This window comes from Anguilla rostrata, chromosome 6 (assembly GCF_018555375.3).
Source record: "Anguilla rostrata isolate EN2019 chromosome 6, ASM1855537v3, whole genome shotgun sequence".
NCBI classification, from domain to species: domain Eukaryota; kingdom Metazoa; phylum Chordata; class Actinopteri; order Anguilliformes; family Anguillidae; genus Anguilla; species Anguilla rostrata.
The window spans coordinates 39,722,693-39,736,658 of NC_057938.1; the positions used below are offsets into that span (position 1 = coordinate 39,722,693).

At 42.8% G+C, this 13,966-nt stretch overlaps 1 protein-coding gene across 1 annotated transcript; it reads right to left on the reverse strand.

Annotated features, from left to right (window-relative positions):
* Positions 1 to 250: 250 nt before the first annotated feature.
* On the reverse strand, positions 251 to 12,500 carry LOC135257140 (chromogranin-A-like). The gene is made up of 8 exons (XM_064339593.1): positions 12,230 to 12,500; positions 11,572 to 11,621; positions 8,882 to 8,975; positions 7,317 to 7,385; positions 6,272 to 6,364; positions 5,138 to 5,374; positions 4,178 to 4,569; positions 251 to 875 (listed from the first exon to the last, which is right to left on the reverse strand). The coding sequence occupies exons 1-8, from the start codon at positions 12,273 to 12,275 to the stop codon at positions 792 to 794; spliced, it is 1,065 nt and encodes a 354-aa protein (XP_064195663.1). The 5' UTR covers positions 12,276 to 12,500; the 3' UTR covers positions 251 to 791.
* Positions 12,501 to 13,966: the final 1,466 nt, after the last annotated feature.

Consider the following 13,966-nt stretch of genomic DNA (forward strand, 5'->3'; position numbering starts at 1 on the left):
CTGGCCATCTGGCTTTTGTTTAAATTAAAAAATGAAACAAACATGATCGTAATCAGTCGAAATTTTACGGGGGAATCGTAGTCGACAGGCGATACCACACGACTGGACAGGATATTCACCTGTAAAATGATAAGGGCTAGTAACCCTGACAACAGGGTTTCACACTACACTGTTTGTTCAATGTGGCAACGCATATGCTACATTCTGTACCAGAGTACATTTTAAACACACACACACACAGGGAGCAATCTCCAGACAAATCCATCCAGTTTATTCATTTTTTTTAGATAAATTCCATACAGCATTTAATTTCTGAAATCACTCATCTGTTACAAATTTCTTATTTATTGCATGTGTCTCATAGAACAATAATGGTCTTAAGTTACAGTTTTATAATAAAGTGTAGTAGATTAGAAAGAACACATCATTTGAAACGTATGCCATTTCACACACAATACACACTCCTCCATCACTCATTACCAATTAAAAGAATCGATGTGACGTTTTTATCTTTATCATTATTACTTCAGTTTTTTTTAGACTGGTGAAAATATGAGAAGCAGGAACAATGCCGTGAAGCACTAGCATAGTGAGAAGAAAGAGGAGGGTCAAAAAGGGGTTGAGCCTATCGGGGTAGGGCCGATGAAAAGAGGGTAGAAAAGGGATATAGTGGAAGGGCGGCCAGGAACAGTACCATGAACCAGTGCTTTTTCGGGATTGGGGACTATGAGAGAGGGTTGTGTGGCCAGCGAGCCTGAACGCCTGTGGGGGGGGGGGGGCAGGGAGAGCGCTCAGCCCCTCCTCAACTCATGGAGCTTCTGGGCCATGCTCTCCAGCTCGGACTCAATGGCTGCCAGACTCTCGACCTCATGATCCTACAGGGAGGGAGGGAAGGAGGGAGAGAGAGAGAGAGAGAGAGAGCTATTTATTCAACAGCACTGTTATACTTTAGAATAATAAAGAATGCCAAATATAAATATAATGATATATGATATAATTTTTTCTGATGAAAAACACGAATTCCAGAATGCTCTGAAGCACTGCAGCCATTGATCGAGCCCCATTTTTCCCTTCTAAAATGCAGCCTCCTAGACGAGACACCTGGGCTTTTTAAAGTAGATTTAGAGACTCCTGGGGGTTTATAACAAGATTTACGACCGGAAGATGGAAGGTTCTAATCCCAGTAGCCGGCTGTGCCCTTCAGCACAAAAACTAATAGAATTTTTACAATGCAAAATAACTCTGGTACACCAACTGTATAAGGACAAAAGTGTCAAACACTAATTTCACTTGATTAAAATGACTTGCTACTTTTTCTCATTATAATAATAATAATAATTATTATTATTATTATTATTATTATTATTACAATTAGACATCAAGAAGACAAGAAGAACATCAGGGGGGAACCTGGGGAGGGATTTCAGTGGTGCTATAGCGTGTGAGAGAGGAGGGAGAGAGCTAGAGACTCAGGCTCCTGGGAAACTAAGCACCTAGCAGCTGGGGAAGGGTGGGGGTGGGGGGGCAGGTTTGTTGCTGTGCTGTAGGGGAAACGAGACCATGGGGACCCAGGGAAGCCACACATACATACACGCACACACACACAAGCACGCATGCACGTACACACACACACACGCACGTCACCTGCTTACTCCTCATTGGGCCAGACAGAGACTTCCCAGCTGCCCCTCTGTGAGCGAACTCTGAGAATCAGCTCCGTTGTGGTTTGAGCCAGACCAGAGGTTCTCACTGCGCATCCAGGATTCAGGGGCTTAGGTTTGCTCTGGTCTTATTTGCTAATCCGAACACAATCCCCAGTGATGGGATGGGAACAGGACTCACTGTACCCTGAAACCTGTAACCCCTGTGGACTGTGGAATATGTAAAACCTACAGAGCTTGTGGTTTGGGATCAGATTTCAGCTGAGTGTTTGTTGCTAGCTAGCTAGCTAGCTAGCTGCTGCAATGGCAGAGGCAAAAAAAAACCCAGCTACAGCGAAGCAAAAAGACAAGCCAGCAGGGCTTGTCAAAGAACTAGAGTTAACCTTTGATTGTAAGCACAGGACCACAGCAAGGCTGCACAGGATGCCTTTAACACTGTACTCTGGACTGACATCTTTTTCGAGCTATTAATACAGCTTTTAACAACAGAGGGTGGTGTGGTTATTTTTCTTGCCTGGTATCCTAAAGGTTACAGGGGGTAAGGTGTACTCTTGAGTGAGGTTGCTTCTGGGAATATTGTGTGACAGTGTAAACTACTGTATGTAAACGGAGAGCCAAAGATTACAACGTAATATAATGCAAGGATCATGTAAAATACCTGGATTTGGTCTATACCAAGGGTTCACAAACGGCACAATCTCGGGGAATCCTTACAAAATGACAAAAAATATTTATCCTTTCATGGTTATTATATTAATATATTTTACAAATCATGCATTCTAAACATTTAAAATGAACCATTACGGGTTTCATCAATTAAAATTATTTTGTGATTATTAAACATTTGAGTCCTTTTTAATACGGATCCATACAGATGTGTCATATGCAGATCCAGGAAATCGTCCATGACATCACAATTCAGTCATGCTTCCATGTAACGTGTGTGTCAAGCAGCCACTCGCTGCTGCGTGTAGTGCGCATTTCATAAAGGCGTCAAGCGTTACCAGTTTTATCGAGGCAGGTGTCCTCAGCCGCAAAGCCCCCATCATTTACAGAGGCCTTGGGCCTTCAGCTGTGCTCATTTCCTAGATATGAGGATCGATCTTTCTGATATTACCACCGTAATAAATTTGTATCAAAAGGAAACGGACTGCAATATATTTCTTCCTGTTCAGCAGAGCCCACCCTCGAGAACCGGGACCAAAACAATGCCGGCCCAGTCGGTTTTACAGATGTAGACACATATATGCCACTCCACTGAGGATTGCATTGGAAAAGCTATTGCTGTGAAACATTATGCTGTGAAACAAAGATTTCAAGAAGGAAATTATCCCTCACATTCTACAGAAGATGCCTTTAATTCGGCTCTCTCTAAAGCATTTCAGGATTTTAAGAGTTAAAACGATTAAATCTCTTTCAATGTCAGGCATTTCCACCCTAACTCCTTCTTAATCATGTATTATAAAACATATTGGACTAAAACATTGGCGTCTACTCTTCAGACTGTATATAGGTCAAAAATGTAAAGATGCCCCTCTTTTTGTTTACATGATCTAATAAATAAACTGGTGCATGGAAATTGGGCTTAATGCAATAACTCCATTAAAACCTCAGACATCCTTGGTCTGGTTTAAAAAAAATTCCTATAAAAGGTTTTATTACTTCTAATAAAAAAAAAATGTTATTCATATTCTGAAGTGCCATGGTAATAAAATCTAGGTTGGTACTACTTGAAGTCATAAGCAAGGAATTAGTGAACACAAGAGCAGCATTAAATGCAAAAATGTGAAGTATCCTGTTGGATGTCATTTCAATGAATGCTCCTATAGTGTCTTTCTATTCCATTTTTTGAGTATAGAGGCTGTTTTCCTACAAAGACGGGGTAATTTTGAAAAAAACCTCTGTCAGAGAGATTTTTTCACTCTTGACACTCTACAGCCCAGAGGTCTCAGTGATTAATTTTGCGTGAAAGTGGTGGTGAAATCTATTTTTTATTTTTGTTATGGTACTTTTGTCTATGTCTGATATCCCTTTCAGGTCATCCAGTTGTCTGTCAAGACGCTTTTCTTTTTATAAGTGTTCATTTTTGGTGTTTTCTGTTGTTTATGTATGGGTTATTGAAAGGTGAATGTATTTGTCTTTCGTATAAATGCGAACCACCTTGAAATGAAAAGCGAAAAGAAAAAAGAAAAAAGTGACTCAATATGAAGCCGACTGCCACAGCTGTTATGACTAATGACTCATTAGTCGTGAGTGACCTTCTCCTCACAGGGAGGATTAGCAATAATCGTTTTGTGCACCTGTGTATTTATATGCTCTGACGAAGGTCTTTGCCCAAAATCTCAGCACTTCCAATACACTTTTGTCCTTTTGGAACATGTTGTTTTGCCTCCAGCAAAACAATATTTTTCCTGAACTTTTGTAAGTGCTGCTGCTTTTACTGCTCTTTTCTGCTAGGCTTTGGAATGTAAGGATTTGAGAACCTGGGACTAGGAGTGCCCAGGGGGCAAACCTACCTCCGTCCTGCGGTTGGCGCTGCCCTCCTCTGTCTCCCTGCGCGCCATCATCTGGAGCTCCAGCGCCTCCGGGCTCCTGCGCGCCTCCTCCTCCTCCTCCTCCCTCCCACCGTTGTCCTCCTCCTCCTTGGAGTGGTGGGGGATTCCCTCTGTGGCCCCGCCCCCCACCGGCTCCCCTTCGGCCTGTTTCCGGGACGACGGCCCCTCCGAGAGCTCGTCCGTCTCTCCCCGGTGCTTGGGCTCCCTCTCCTCTTCCTCGTCCTCCTCCTTTCTCTTCTCCGGTCTGTCAAAATCCCTCCTCTCCTCCGCTGTCTTCTGCACCCCCTCGGACCCTGGCTCCTCCTCTGGTGACTTCACCTCTGCTGGGATCTCAGCCGGCTCAGTCTCGCCCCCTGTGGGAAAAAGGTGTAAATGTGATGTCACCCCTCTTTTTATCCGGGAAATTCTCCATGGAAACTGATCCCTATAGACGGAATTCTCCCCTGCCAGCCAGAGTGTTTTCCTCAACATTTATTTTTTTATCTAGGAAAGGTGGCTATGTCTCATGCCCCGCCTTTATTTTATACTTGCCTTTAGCCACGCCCTTCTCCTACACCAAGACTTAAAACCACCATTATTCCACACCTACCTGAACCTGTTCCCTCCAAAACCCAAAACAATCTAGTGCCCTGTAGTGATTGGATTGGTACACTTCATGAACCACCACATGCAGTCCATTGTATGCTGCAACCATGGACTCTCAGTCAAACTTAATCCATGAATGGCTGAGTCCTGACTCAGACCTATATTGTCTTTACCTTTTAAGTGTATGATTGCAAATATGTGATTAGAATGTTCTGAAATGTACATTCTAATGCCGATGTAACAATCACTAAACATTGAAAGCAATGTAGTTCAAGAACTTTGAATTAGAATTTTGAAAAAAAAAAAACAACACTTCAAAGTGTTACATTGTCTTACCACTTTTAACTTGTATGTCATCCACCTCATCTCTGTCGCTCCCATCTTTTTTCTCTGCATCATCCTCTAAGTTGGCTCGTGTCACCTTGTCTTCATTTAAAGAGTTGGAGATGCGTTTGTCAGGCTCCTCTTCCTGCGATTTTCCCTCGTTCACCATACTGTCGTCCTCACTTTCTCTCTTTTCAGGCATGGCGGCCTTCTCTCCCGGTCTTTCCAGGAAGGCCAACATGGACCGATCTGTGGAGGGGGAGTTATCAGCATAGAGTAACGGAACTGAGAGATTCTGGAAGTAGCACAGTACCACCCTCCAGCCTCCACCCCCTCCTCCCCCCCCCCCCCCCCCCCCCCCCACCACATCCATCCCTCCTGCTCCCACAGGAGGTAATCAGCTCCCGCTTCACACAAACTCAAAAAATTCTTGCTGAGGTTTTTGCTACCATAAGCATTCAAGAGCATATAGGGTCCTTTGAGGTAAGACTAGATGGTGGTAAACAGAACAGTAAAGTTATTTTAGTGCAGGGTGGAACAGGGAGGAAGGAGTGTGCAGTCAAACTGCGCTCACTGCTTCTATCCATTGGATTCTACACACATTTAATCTCGCTTTGAAACACTCAGTAGAAATGGAAAAGCAGAGATGGTTTACGTCCCCAAGATTTCTGATCCCTTCAAAATACAAAAAGTTGGTCGATGACATCATTTTTCCAACCGTGGTTTGGATTCCATTGCAAATCACACACTGATATTCTCGAGCCAAGCCACCAGCTCCACAGATTGGTCCACAGATGGACTTGACAGACAGGAGCTAGGATTCTATCACTATTTCCAACAGGAGTTTTGACACTCACACAAACACACACACAGACACACACACACACAACCACATATACTCACACAAACATACACACATACACCCACACACAGTCACACACACCCACTCACACAAACACACACACGCACATACAGTCACAGTCACATGCACTCACACAAACACACGCACACAGTCACATATAATCACACAGACACACATACACACACAAACACACACGCAGTCACACAGTCACAGTCACATACACTCACACAAACACAAACACAGACATGCAGTCACGTAAACACACAAACACTTTGTAGTCCTACCTGGTGAATCCTTAAGGGCTGTAGATCCCCCAAGCCTGTCTGTCACATCAGCAGCCCCGCCTTCATCCGGATTCAGGGCTCTCTCATTGGCTCCTGACAAATAGGCAAACAAAAAACAAACATAAGATTTGTAACTGAATAACACACACACACACATGCGCACACACACACCCACACACACACACATACACACACACACTTTATCATTGTTCAGGCATTTGTTATCTTTCCTGCTAAGTTCATCTATTGAGTCCCATATATCCAAAACAGCTAAAAAGCTCCATGGATTTCTATCGATTCATACACTAAGAAAGAATGTTGCTGCCTTTCAGAGAGAATGACCCCCGTTCACACACACACACACACGCATGCAGGGTATAGGCACACACAAATGTGTAATACCTGACAAGTATATATCAAAATTACCTGTTTAACCTTATGAAAACCTCAAGAAAAATGCAATTGGACCTCTGATATACCATACATGCAAACACACAGATACACACAATGGCATCTGCGCACACACCAATATATGCAATGATAGATACAGTAAAGAAGAAATCTCAGTTTGGGAATTCCTGCACACAAAACTTCAGTCAACACAAAATAAGAGACCACTGACAGAGAAAACAAAGACATTTTACCTGAAAGTCAGTTTAAAATCATGAACAACCATACATCAGTGATATTGTTGAGCATACATTAAAGCCTTAATATTAAAACCTTAATTGTCTTCAGTGTGTACAATGACTGAGACAGTTCAGAGGATTTGCATCTTTATCCTGTACCTAATTAACAGGTATCAACTGATGACATACTGGATTGAAGCCACACCTTCCTTTTTGTCCTCCCTTCATTTTGCCATGACTTTTCCCTACTGAAAACTATTTATTAGTGTACCGCTTCAACAAAAAAATGTGTCTTCTGCCCTTCTGAAGTTGTACACAATTGTACTCAAAATTCACAGAATCATCACACACAGCACACAATATCATCACACACAGCAAAAGGGTTAAAGGTCAAAAGTTAGAAGTTAGGCCCTCACCTTGTAAGGCAATCTCTTGCAGCTCCTTGAGGAAGTTCTGCCTCCGGAGTATGGAGATGAGTCTAGTGTCTGAAAAACGCACACATTCACAAACACACACGCATGTAAACACACAGACATGTATAGACATAGGCACACACACACACACACATATACACAAATATATATAGAAATACACATGTATACACACACAAACATGTATAGACATTGACACACACACATGCACACGCACACACACACATATACACAAATATATGTAGAAATACACATGTATACACACAAAAATATGTATAGACATTAACACACACACACACATATTCACAAATTTATTTAGACATACGCATGCACACAAAAACATGCGTAGACATTGAGACACACGCACACACACACACACACATACATACACAAGTTTATGTAGACATACACACGTACACATACAAAGACATGTATAGACATTAGCACACACAGACACACACAGACACACACACACACACACACACAGAACTATTATCACGCTGCCTAACAAAAGCTCCACGGGGCTCATTTCTCATGGACTGTCATTCGCGGTGCACTCAGCACTTCGGCTCGCTCTCTCAGAGTTAATTGCCCCGAAATTTACAGCGAGCTGCCGACGGCTCGAACGCCGCTCGGCCAATTAATCAGCGGGGATCGGCGGAGCGGGTAGCGCCCTAGCGCCCCGCCCTTTCCTTTCTGCTGACCCGGTGAGAGCACATCTTCCGGGCTTCCGTCCTCCCGCTGCCAACCACCAAACTGCTTGCACAGGCCTTTTTTCTGCGCCCCCACCCCTCCCCTCCCATTCCCTCCCCCCTCCCCCCCACCCACCCACCCCATCTCTCTCTCTCTCTCTCTCCCCTTCCCTCTCCTACCCTCCCTCTCCCTCCGCCTGTCCTCCTTCTCCTTTACCTCATGCTCACTTTTCTTTCCGAACGGTGGTAAATTTCCGGCTTGCCAGCCCAGCTTCTCTAACAAAGCCTGCCTACAAAGGCATTGATTTTTCTTTCGAAGCGAGCACATGGCAGAGTAAAAGGGAGGATGATTTAATAGTCCCCCAGTCCAATTCTTTTACCTCCAGGCCCCTTTGACTCCTCGTGCCGCAAGGATGTTAATTGCCTTAATATATTAGCTTTACAGCACAGTAAATACAGGCGGGAGCATCAAACAATTAAGAGCACCAAGAGCCGAGTAAATCTCTACATGCGTGGAATGGGTGACAGTGAAGTACAGTGGTCGGAGAACTGGACTTGTGTAACTGAAAGGCCACAGGTTTTCTTCCAATGTGTCGTTCCTATGAGCACTTAAACTAAATTGCCTCAATAAATATCCCACTGTATACATGGATTGTGCGTGAACTCTAAGCTGTATAAGTCACTCAAGGTAAAGGATGCCTGCTAAAGGCCTAGCTAACATCCATCACATGACATTCAGGGCACCATTCAATTTAAGGCAATACATTTAATTTAATCAGATCTTCGCATTTAATTATAAATGTGATGTTGTGGATGGGTGAGGGTGAGACATTGCTCCAGGGAGTGTTGCACCCCTACCTGTCCTGAGCGAGTCCAAGCAGCCCTGGCTGACTGGGATAGGGTTAGGCTTGGACAGCGCATCTGCAATCACCTCCACTATGCACTTCATCACCTGCGGGAACAGACCACAGAGATAGAAGTGGGGTACAACAGCACAAGCCCCATAACCCTTCCCACCCCACCCCACCCCACCCCACTCCCCCTCCCCCACTTCCCCAAACACAATCAGAATGCAAACCAAATATTTGCATCAATGTGCAGAGCATACCAATGATTATGAATTCCATTTATGTAATTCCTTTCGCAAACCTCTAAGCCCTTTACAGTTAAGGATGTGAAGTGAAGGTGGCCACTATAATATCAGAGGCATACATACTGTTACATTCATAATATTTTGCAGATGCCGGAAAATGAAGTAACACCAAAAAAAAAACTAAATGAATACCCGTGCCCATACGTCTTTCTACACTGAAATATTCCCATAAATGTTCTCTCCCAAATGTCCTGCATTTGCAGTGAGTGGGTACTTGTGCTTTTCAGGCATCAATCGCCACCAATGCGTAAAATGTGGGCTGTGATCTGGGATGCCTGAGCTCAAATAGAAAAATGGGTAGGTTCAGTATACTCCACCCCACCATTGCCAGCTTCCACAGGCAATGTCTACATAAATGGTAAATGGACTGCATTTATATAGCGCTTTTATCCAAAGCGCTTTACAATTGATGCCTCTCATTCGCCAGAGCAGTTAGGGGTTAGGTGTCTTGCTCGAGGACACTTCGACACGCCCAGGGCGGGGTACAGACATAGACAGTATCACACGACCATGTCTCAGCTATTCCTGTCGGTTTGGCCATGGATCTCTGTTTCCATCCATCCATTATTTACATCTGCTTATTTCAGGGTCGCGGGGTTGCTGGAGCCTATCCCAGCGTGCATTGGGTGAGAGACAGGAATACACCCAGGACAGGTTGCCAATCTATCGCAGGGAGGCGCTTTACTTTCCACAACAAATTCAGGACAAAGCACATTCCAAAAGGAGGATGGAAAAAAAACTTGTTTGAAGTCGATGTTAATAGTGACATCACAGAAGGTCGCCAGGGAAAATATCAAAATACTGGATTGTGTTCTTTTTATTTGTCCGCTGTACCAATGGTTTTTGGTATGTGACATGCAGCAGGCAACATGGCCTGAAGATATGCCCAAAGATGGATTATGCAGAGAGAAAACTGAATGAGAGTTGAGTCCACGGCTGGCCCTGAGTGGGGGGGAAATGAGACAGCCACGTACTGTACACTCCCCTGTGTTTGAGCCATTATTCAAACCAAACCCCTCTGTTGTCTTTCATTTCTCTTCCGAATATTACTGTCCTTCGGTACATTCATCATTTCCTATTCAGACTTTTCAGAATGTAAATGCGTTGAGTGGAGGGTTGTCCTGTGCCGAATTTACAGTGCTTTGCTGTTCTGCTGACCTGAAGACGTTTTTATAGTTTTCACTTTTTTTACCAGTACGGACCGTAGATTGCAAACATTCTTGAACCCATATTGAGATCGATGGCACGTCTGACTCAATATCGCGTCATCATTCGTCATCTGTGTGCTCTTCATGAAATGACCTTCAACGGGAAATCTAGACCCAGAGTATATCTGGCACAGGGATCAAAAACCGTATCTGGAAATCCTCCTCCGTCCTCAATAACCGTTACAATACCTGTTCGTTGTATATTCTGCTGGTCGGGTTCCAAATATTGCAGCCAACATTTACACCCTCGGGAAAAGTATCCAGAAATGACTAATGTTCTGTGCTGTTACACTATATTGAAAAATGTCTTCACAGTCTATTCCCATCTGCCAACAGCTTCATATTTGCTGAGCCTTAGCCTCAATGTTAGCTTCGCCCCCGGACCTCTATTTCTGACCCTCTTCGTCACACCTGACCCCTACAGGTGGATGTGCTCGACCACACCGTAATGTGCTGTTCGTAGCGCTTGCTGTGTGCGCAACCTCGGCAACATTAATTTGTTGCTCTGTTGTTCCAAAACTCACCAGCTGTCCCAACAGGAGGCATGCAGGAAGGCGGGTACACGTGGGAGACCAGCTGTCACTAGCCTAGTTTGGTAGCAAGTAGTAGGCCTAGTACAATAACATTTAATCACTTATGGGCAAAACGGCAATGTCAGGGCAAAATACCCTGTGCCTAATTACTTAATTAAAACAGTATTTCAATAACAGCGTTTATTCATTAACAGCTACGCGATGCATTTATTTAAATGATAAGGTTCGATAGCCTGCTGTAAAATTAACCCTACTCGCTAAACATATGCCAGTGCCCGTAAAAGCCCATTACTTAATGCACCACAAGATGGTATTTTTTGCTGATCGCGATATTGGCAACCTTTCATCTGCATTTTTCCCGGAATCGTTTTATCATTGGTTGCTCTGTTTCCATACCTTCTACAGTGACTTTAACTAGATGATTCATGACATGACAAGGATGATATCATACTATTAATATTTATGTTATATGGCAATAGTTAAAACAGATGAACTCATATTTCATCTGTTTAAAATCACCTTGGTTAAAATCATCATGAAGCTTACTACTACTTATGTCTACTGCGTAGTAGCCAAACATAAAAATGAAATTGTGAAATGTTTTCTGAATAATCTTTCGGAATCTAAAGCGCACGGCTGATGAGAACAGCTTACCTTGACATCCTGGTTCTCAGTATGATGTGAAGATACCGGCAGTGAAAGTACTGCGTGGGGAGAAAGCAAATGTCTCTACTTGATACATTTAAATGATATTACCTTCCAAATATCACAATTTGCAACAGAAGTTTCCAAATTTGAGTGTATTATATTGATGCTGCCAATTTCTATGACAGAACGCATAAACAGCCTAATGATTTGAATTTGCATTATCTGGAAACTATCTAAATATTACATCAATCCTTTCACATTTGTGGCCGATACGCGCGTATTATCTTTGTTTAATAAAACAAGAACCTTTACCAACATATAGTACCCTTAAAAACCAATAACTTTACATTCAGTTCTCTCGCATAAATGCCCCGATTGTAGCCTACATTCAGAATAGTAACATTTCAAAGTTTCCATGAAAACCTAGATGCCTGAGCATGAAATATTAACTTTTAAACGTATGTTACTTTCAAGTAATTCAATACCCCGTGCATAGAGTTTGATAGGTTCTGAGCGCTGTTTGGCGCTGTCCTTGGTGCTGCATTAGAAGGACAGCTTTAGGGAAATGTGAAACCTTCCTAGGTAGAATCAAAGCTCACAATTGAAAGACCGCAAATTTAAACGTCGACGTCTAAGAGTAAAATTTAACTTCATATTGCCTTACCATAATTCACCATTAATGCCAGAAACAAACATCCTCTTGTTATCATTTTTACGAAGCCGTCTCCACCGGTATGTTCTGAAGCGGGGAAAGCCAACGGTGACGTTTCAATATTTTTCTTCGGTCGTGTGTAAAAATAGTCATTAAATGATGTAAGGGTATATGCATGTAATCAAGTTGTCTTTGTTAATTTTGTAGTGGTAAAGGGCTCGTCCATATCAGCTGCAGCACACTCCCGCTCTGCTGGCGTCTCGTTAACGATTTGATGCAGCATCACCTGCTTTATATGGTGGTTCGCTGAAAAGGAAATGACATCATTGGATGTTTATAAAGATTTTTAAAAACATTCGCCTCCGTACACATTCGTTTAGGCCTGTCAATGAATACAGCTTGGCAATAACCTACATTAGGTCTTATTTAACATGGTAAAGTTCAAAAACAACTAACATTAACTGAGGAATATCATAATTATCAAATGAAACAGGGTCGTGAATTAAAACCGAATGGGTCTACTATGAATTTTCTTAATATTCTATAAATGCATACTTTGCATTTGCAGAATATCATAACAGCCGCTTGATGGCATTTCGATAATAGGACTTAATAATATTTACTGAAACCCACTCGTTATTTTGGTTCACCTTGAACTTATGGCTTTTGCACAGCAAACAATAGCATACACCTTGATAAAACATTTTAAACCGTTAAATGTTAAAAGTGATTAACTGTTTTCCAAAGCCCCGCAGTCTAACACGGTTTAAGTGTAGCCTACTGCACATGCATACTCTCTCTCTCTCTCTCACACACACACACACACACACACAAGGGCGATATGACACACGCGCTGTGCATATCCAATTTGATTAGCAGATGATTATGAGGGCCAAGATACACGCCTCATACTTAAATAGATTTTAGCTTAACAATTCAGATGACATCTCTTGCTCCAGTTTGTGGAAACGGCACATTGCCAACGAGGAGCTTTAGTTATAAGTTATAAGTAAATAAAGACTAACACTTTCATTGAGACATTAATATTTGTTCTACTGTTATACTAATCTGCTACTGTCTAGTTGATGTGACACTGATAATTAGCCTATTGGTTTGCTTGGTGTTAAACTTTTTGTGTCCAATTCAGTGTGTCACCGGGTGACGGTGAAATATTTAATTTGAAATAACTTTCGAATTTAAGAGAGGATCTAATGGCCTGCAAACATTGCAACATGGCAATGACAGATCTATCTAATGTGGTTTTACAATAGGCTACGGAAGATTATTAGCAGCTTGGATACTGTTGCCCACTAAAGCCTAATTAGCATAGTGTAGATGGTATACGCTTTTTTATAAATCTGCATTTTAGAGGTATTTTCCCCAGGGATTTTGTTTCCTCGTGTTTGCCTACCTGCCTTACCAATGAGCACCTGTCATTCCAAGATCCAAGCAACACTTATTTTTTAGTTGGCCATCCATCCATCCATCCATTCATCCATCCATCCATCCATCATCTGACCCGCTTATTCCTTGTCAGGGTCTAGAGGCAGAAATACACCCTGGACAGATCGCCAATCCATCGCAGGGCACACACACCATTCAGTAAAACACTCACACCTACAGGCAAGTTAGACTGTTCAATTTGCCTAACCTGAATGTCTTTGGACTGGGAGGAACCTGAGTACCCCGAGGAAACCCGTGCGGACACGAGGAGAACAAGCAAACTACATACAGAAAGGCCAGGACCTT

Excerpts from the sequence above, each read along its gene's own strand:
- LOC135257140 (XM_064339593.1), bottom strand. The coding sequence starts at position 12,275 with ATGATAACAAGAGGATGTTTGTTTCTGGCATTAATGGTGAATTATG. Across the intron at positions 11,622-12,229 it reads GGCATTAATGGTGAATTATG|TACTTTCACTGCCGGTATCT; the intron begins GTAAGGCAATAT and ends CTCCCCACGCAG. Across the intron at positions 5,375-6,271 it reads AGCCCTTAAGGATTCACCAG|ATCGGTCCATGTTGGCCTTC; the intron begins GTAGGACTACAA and ends CCCCCTCCACAG.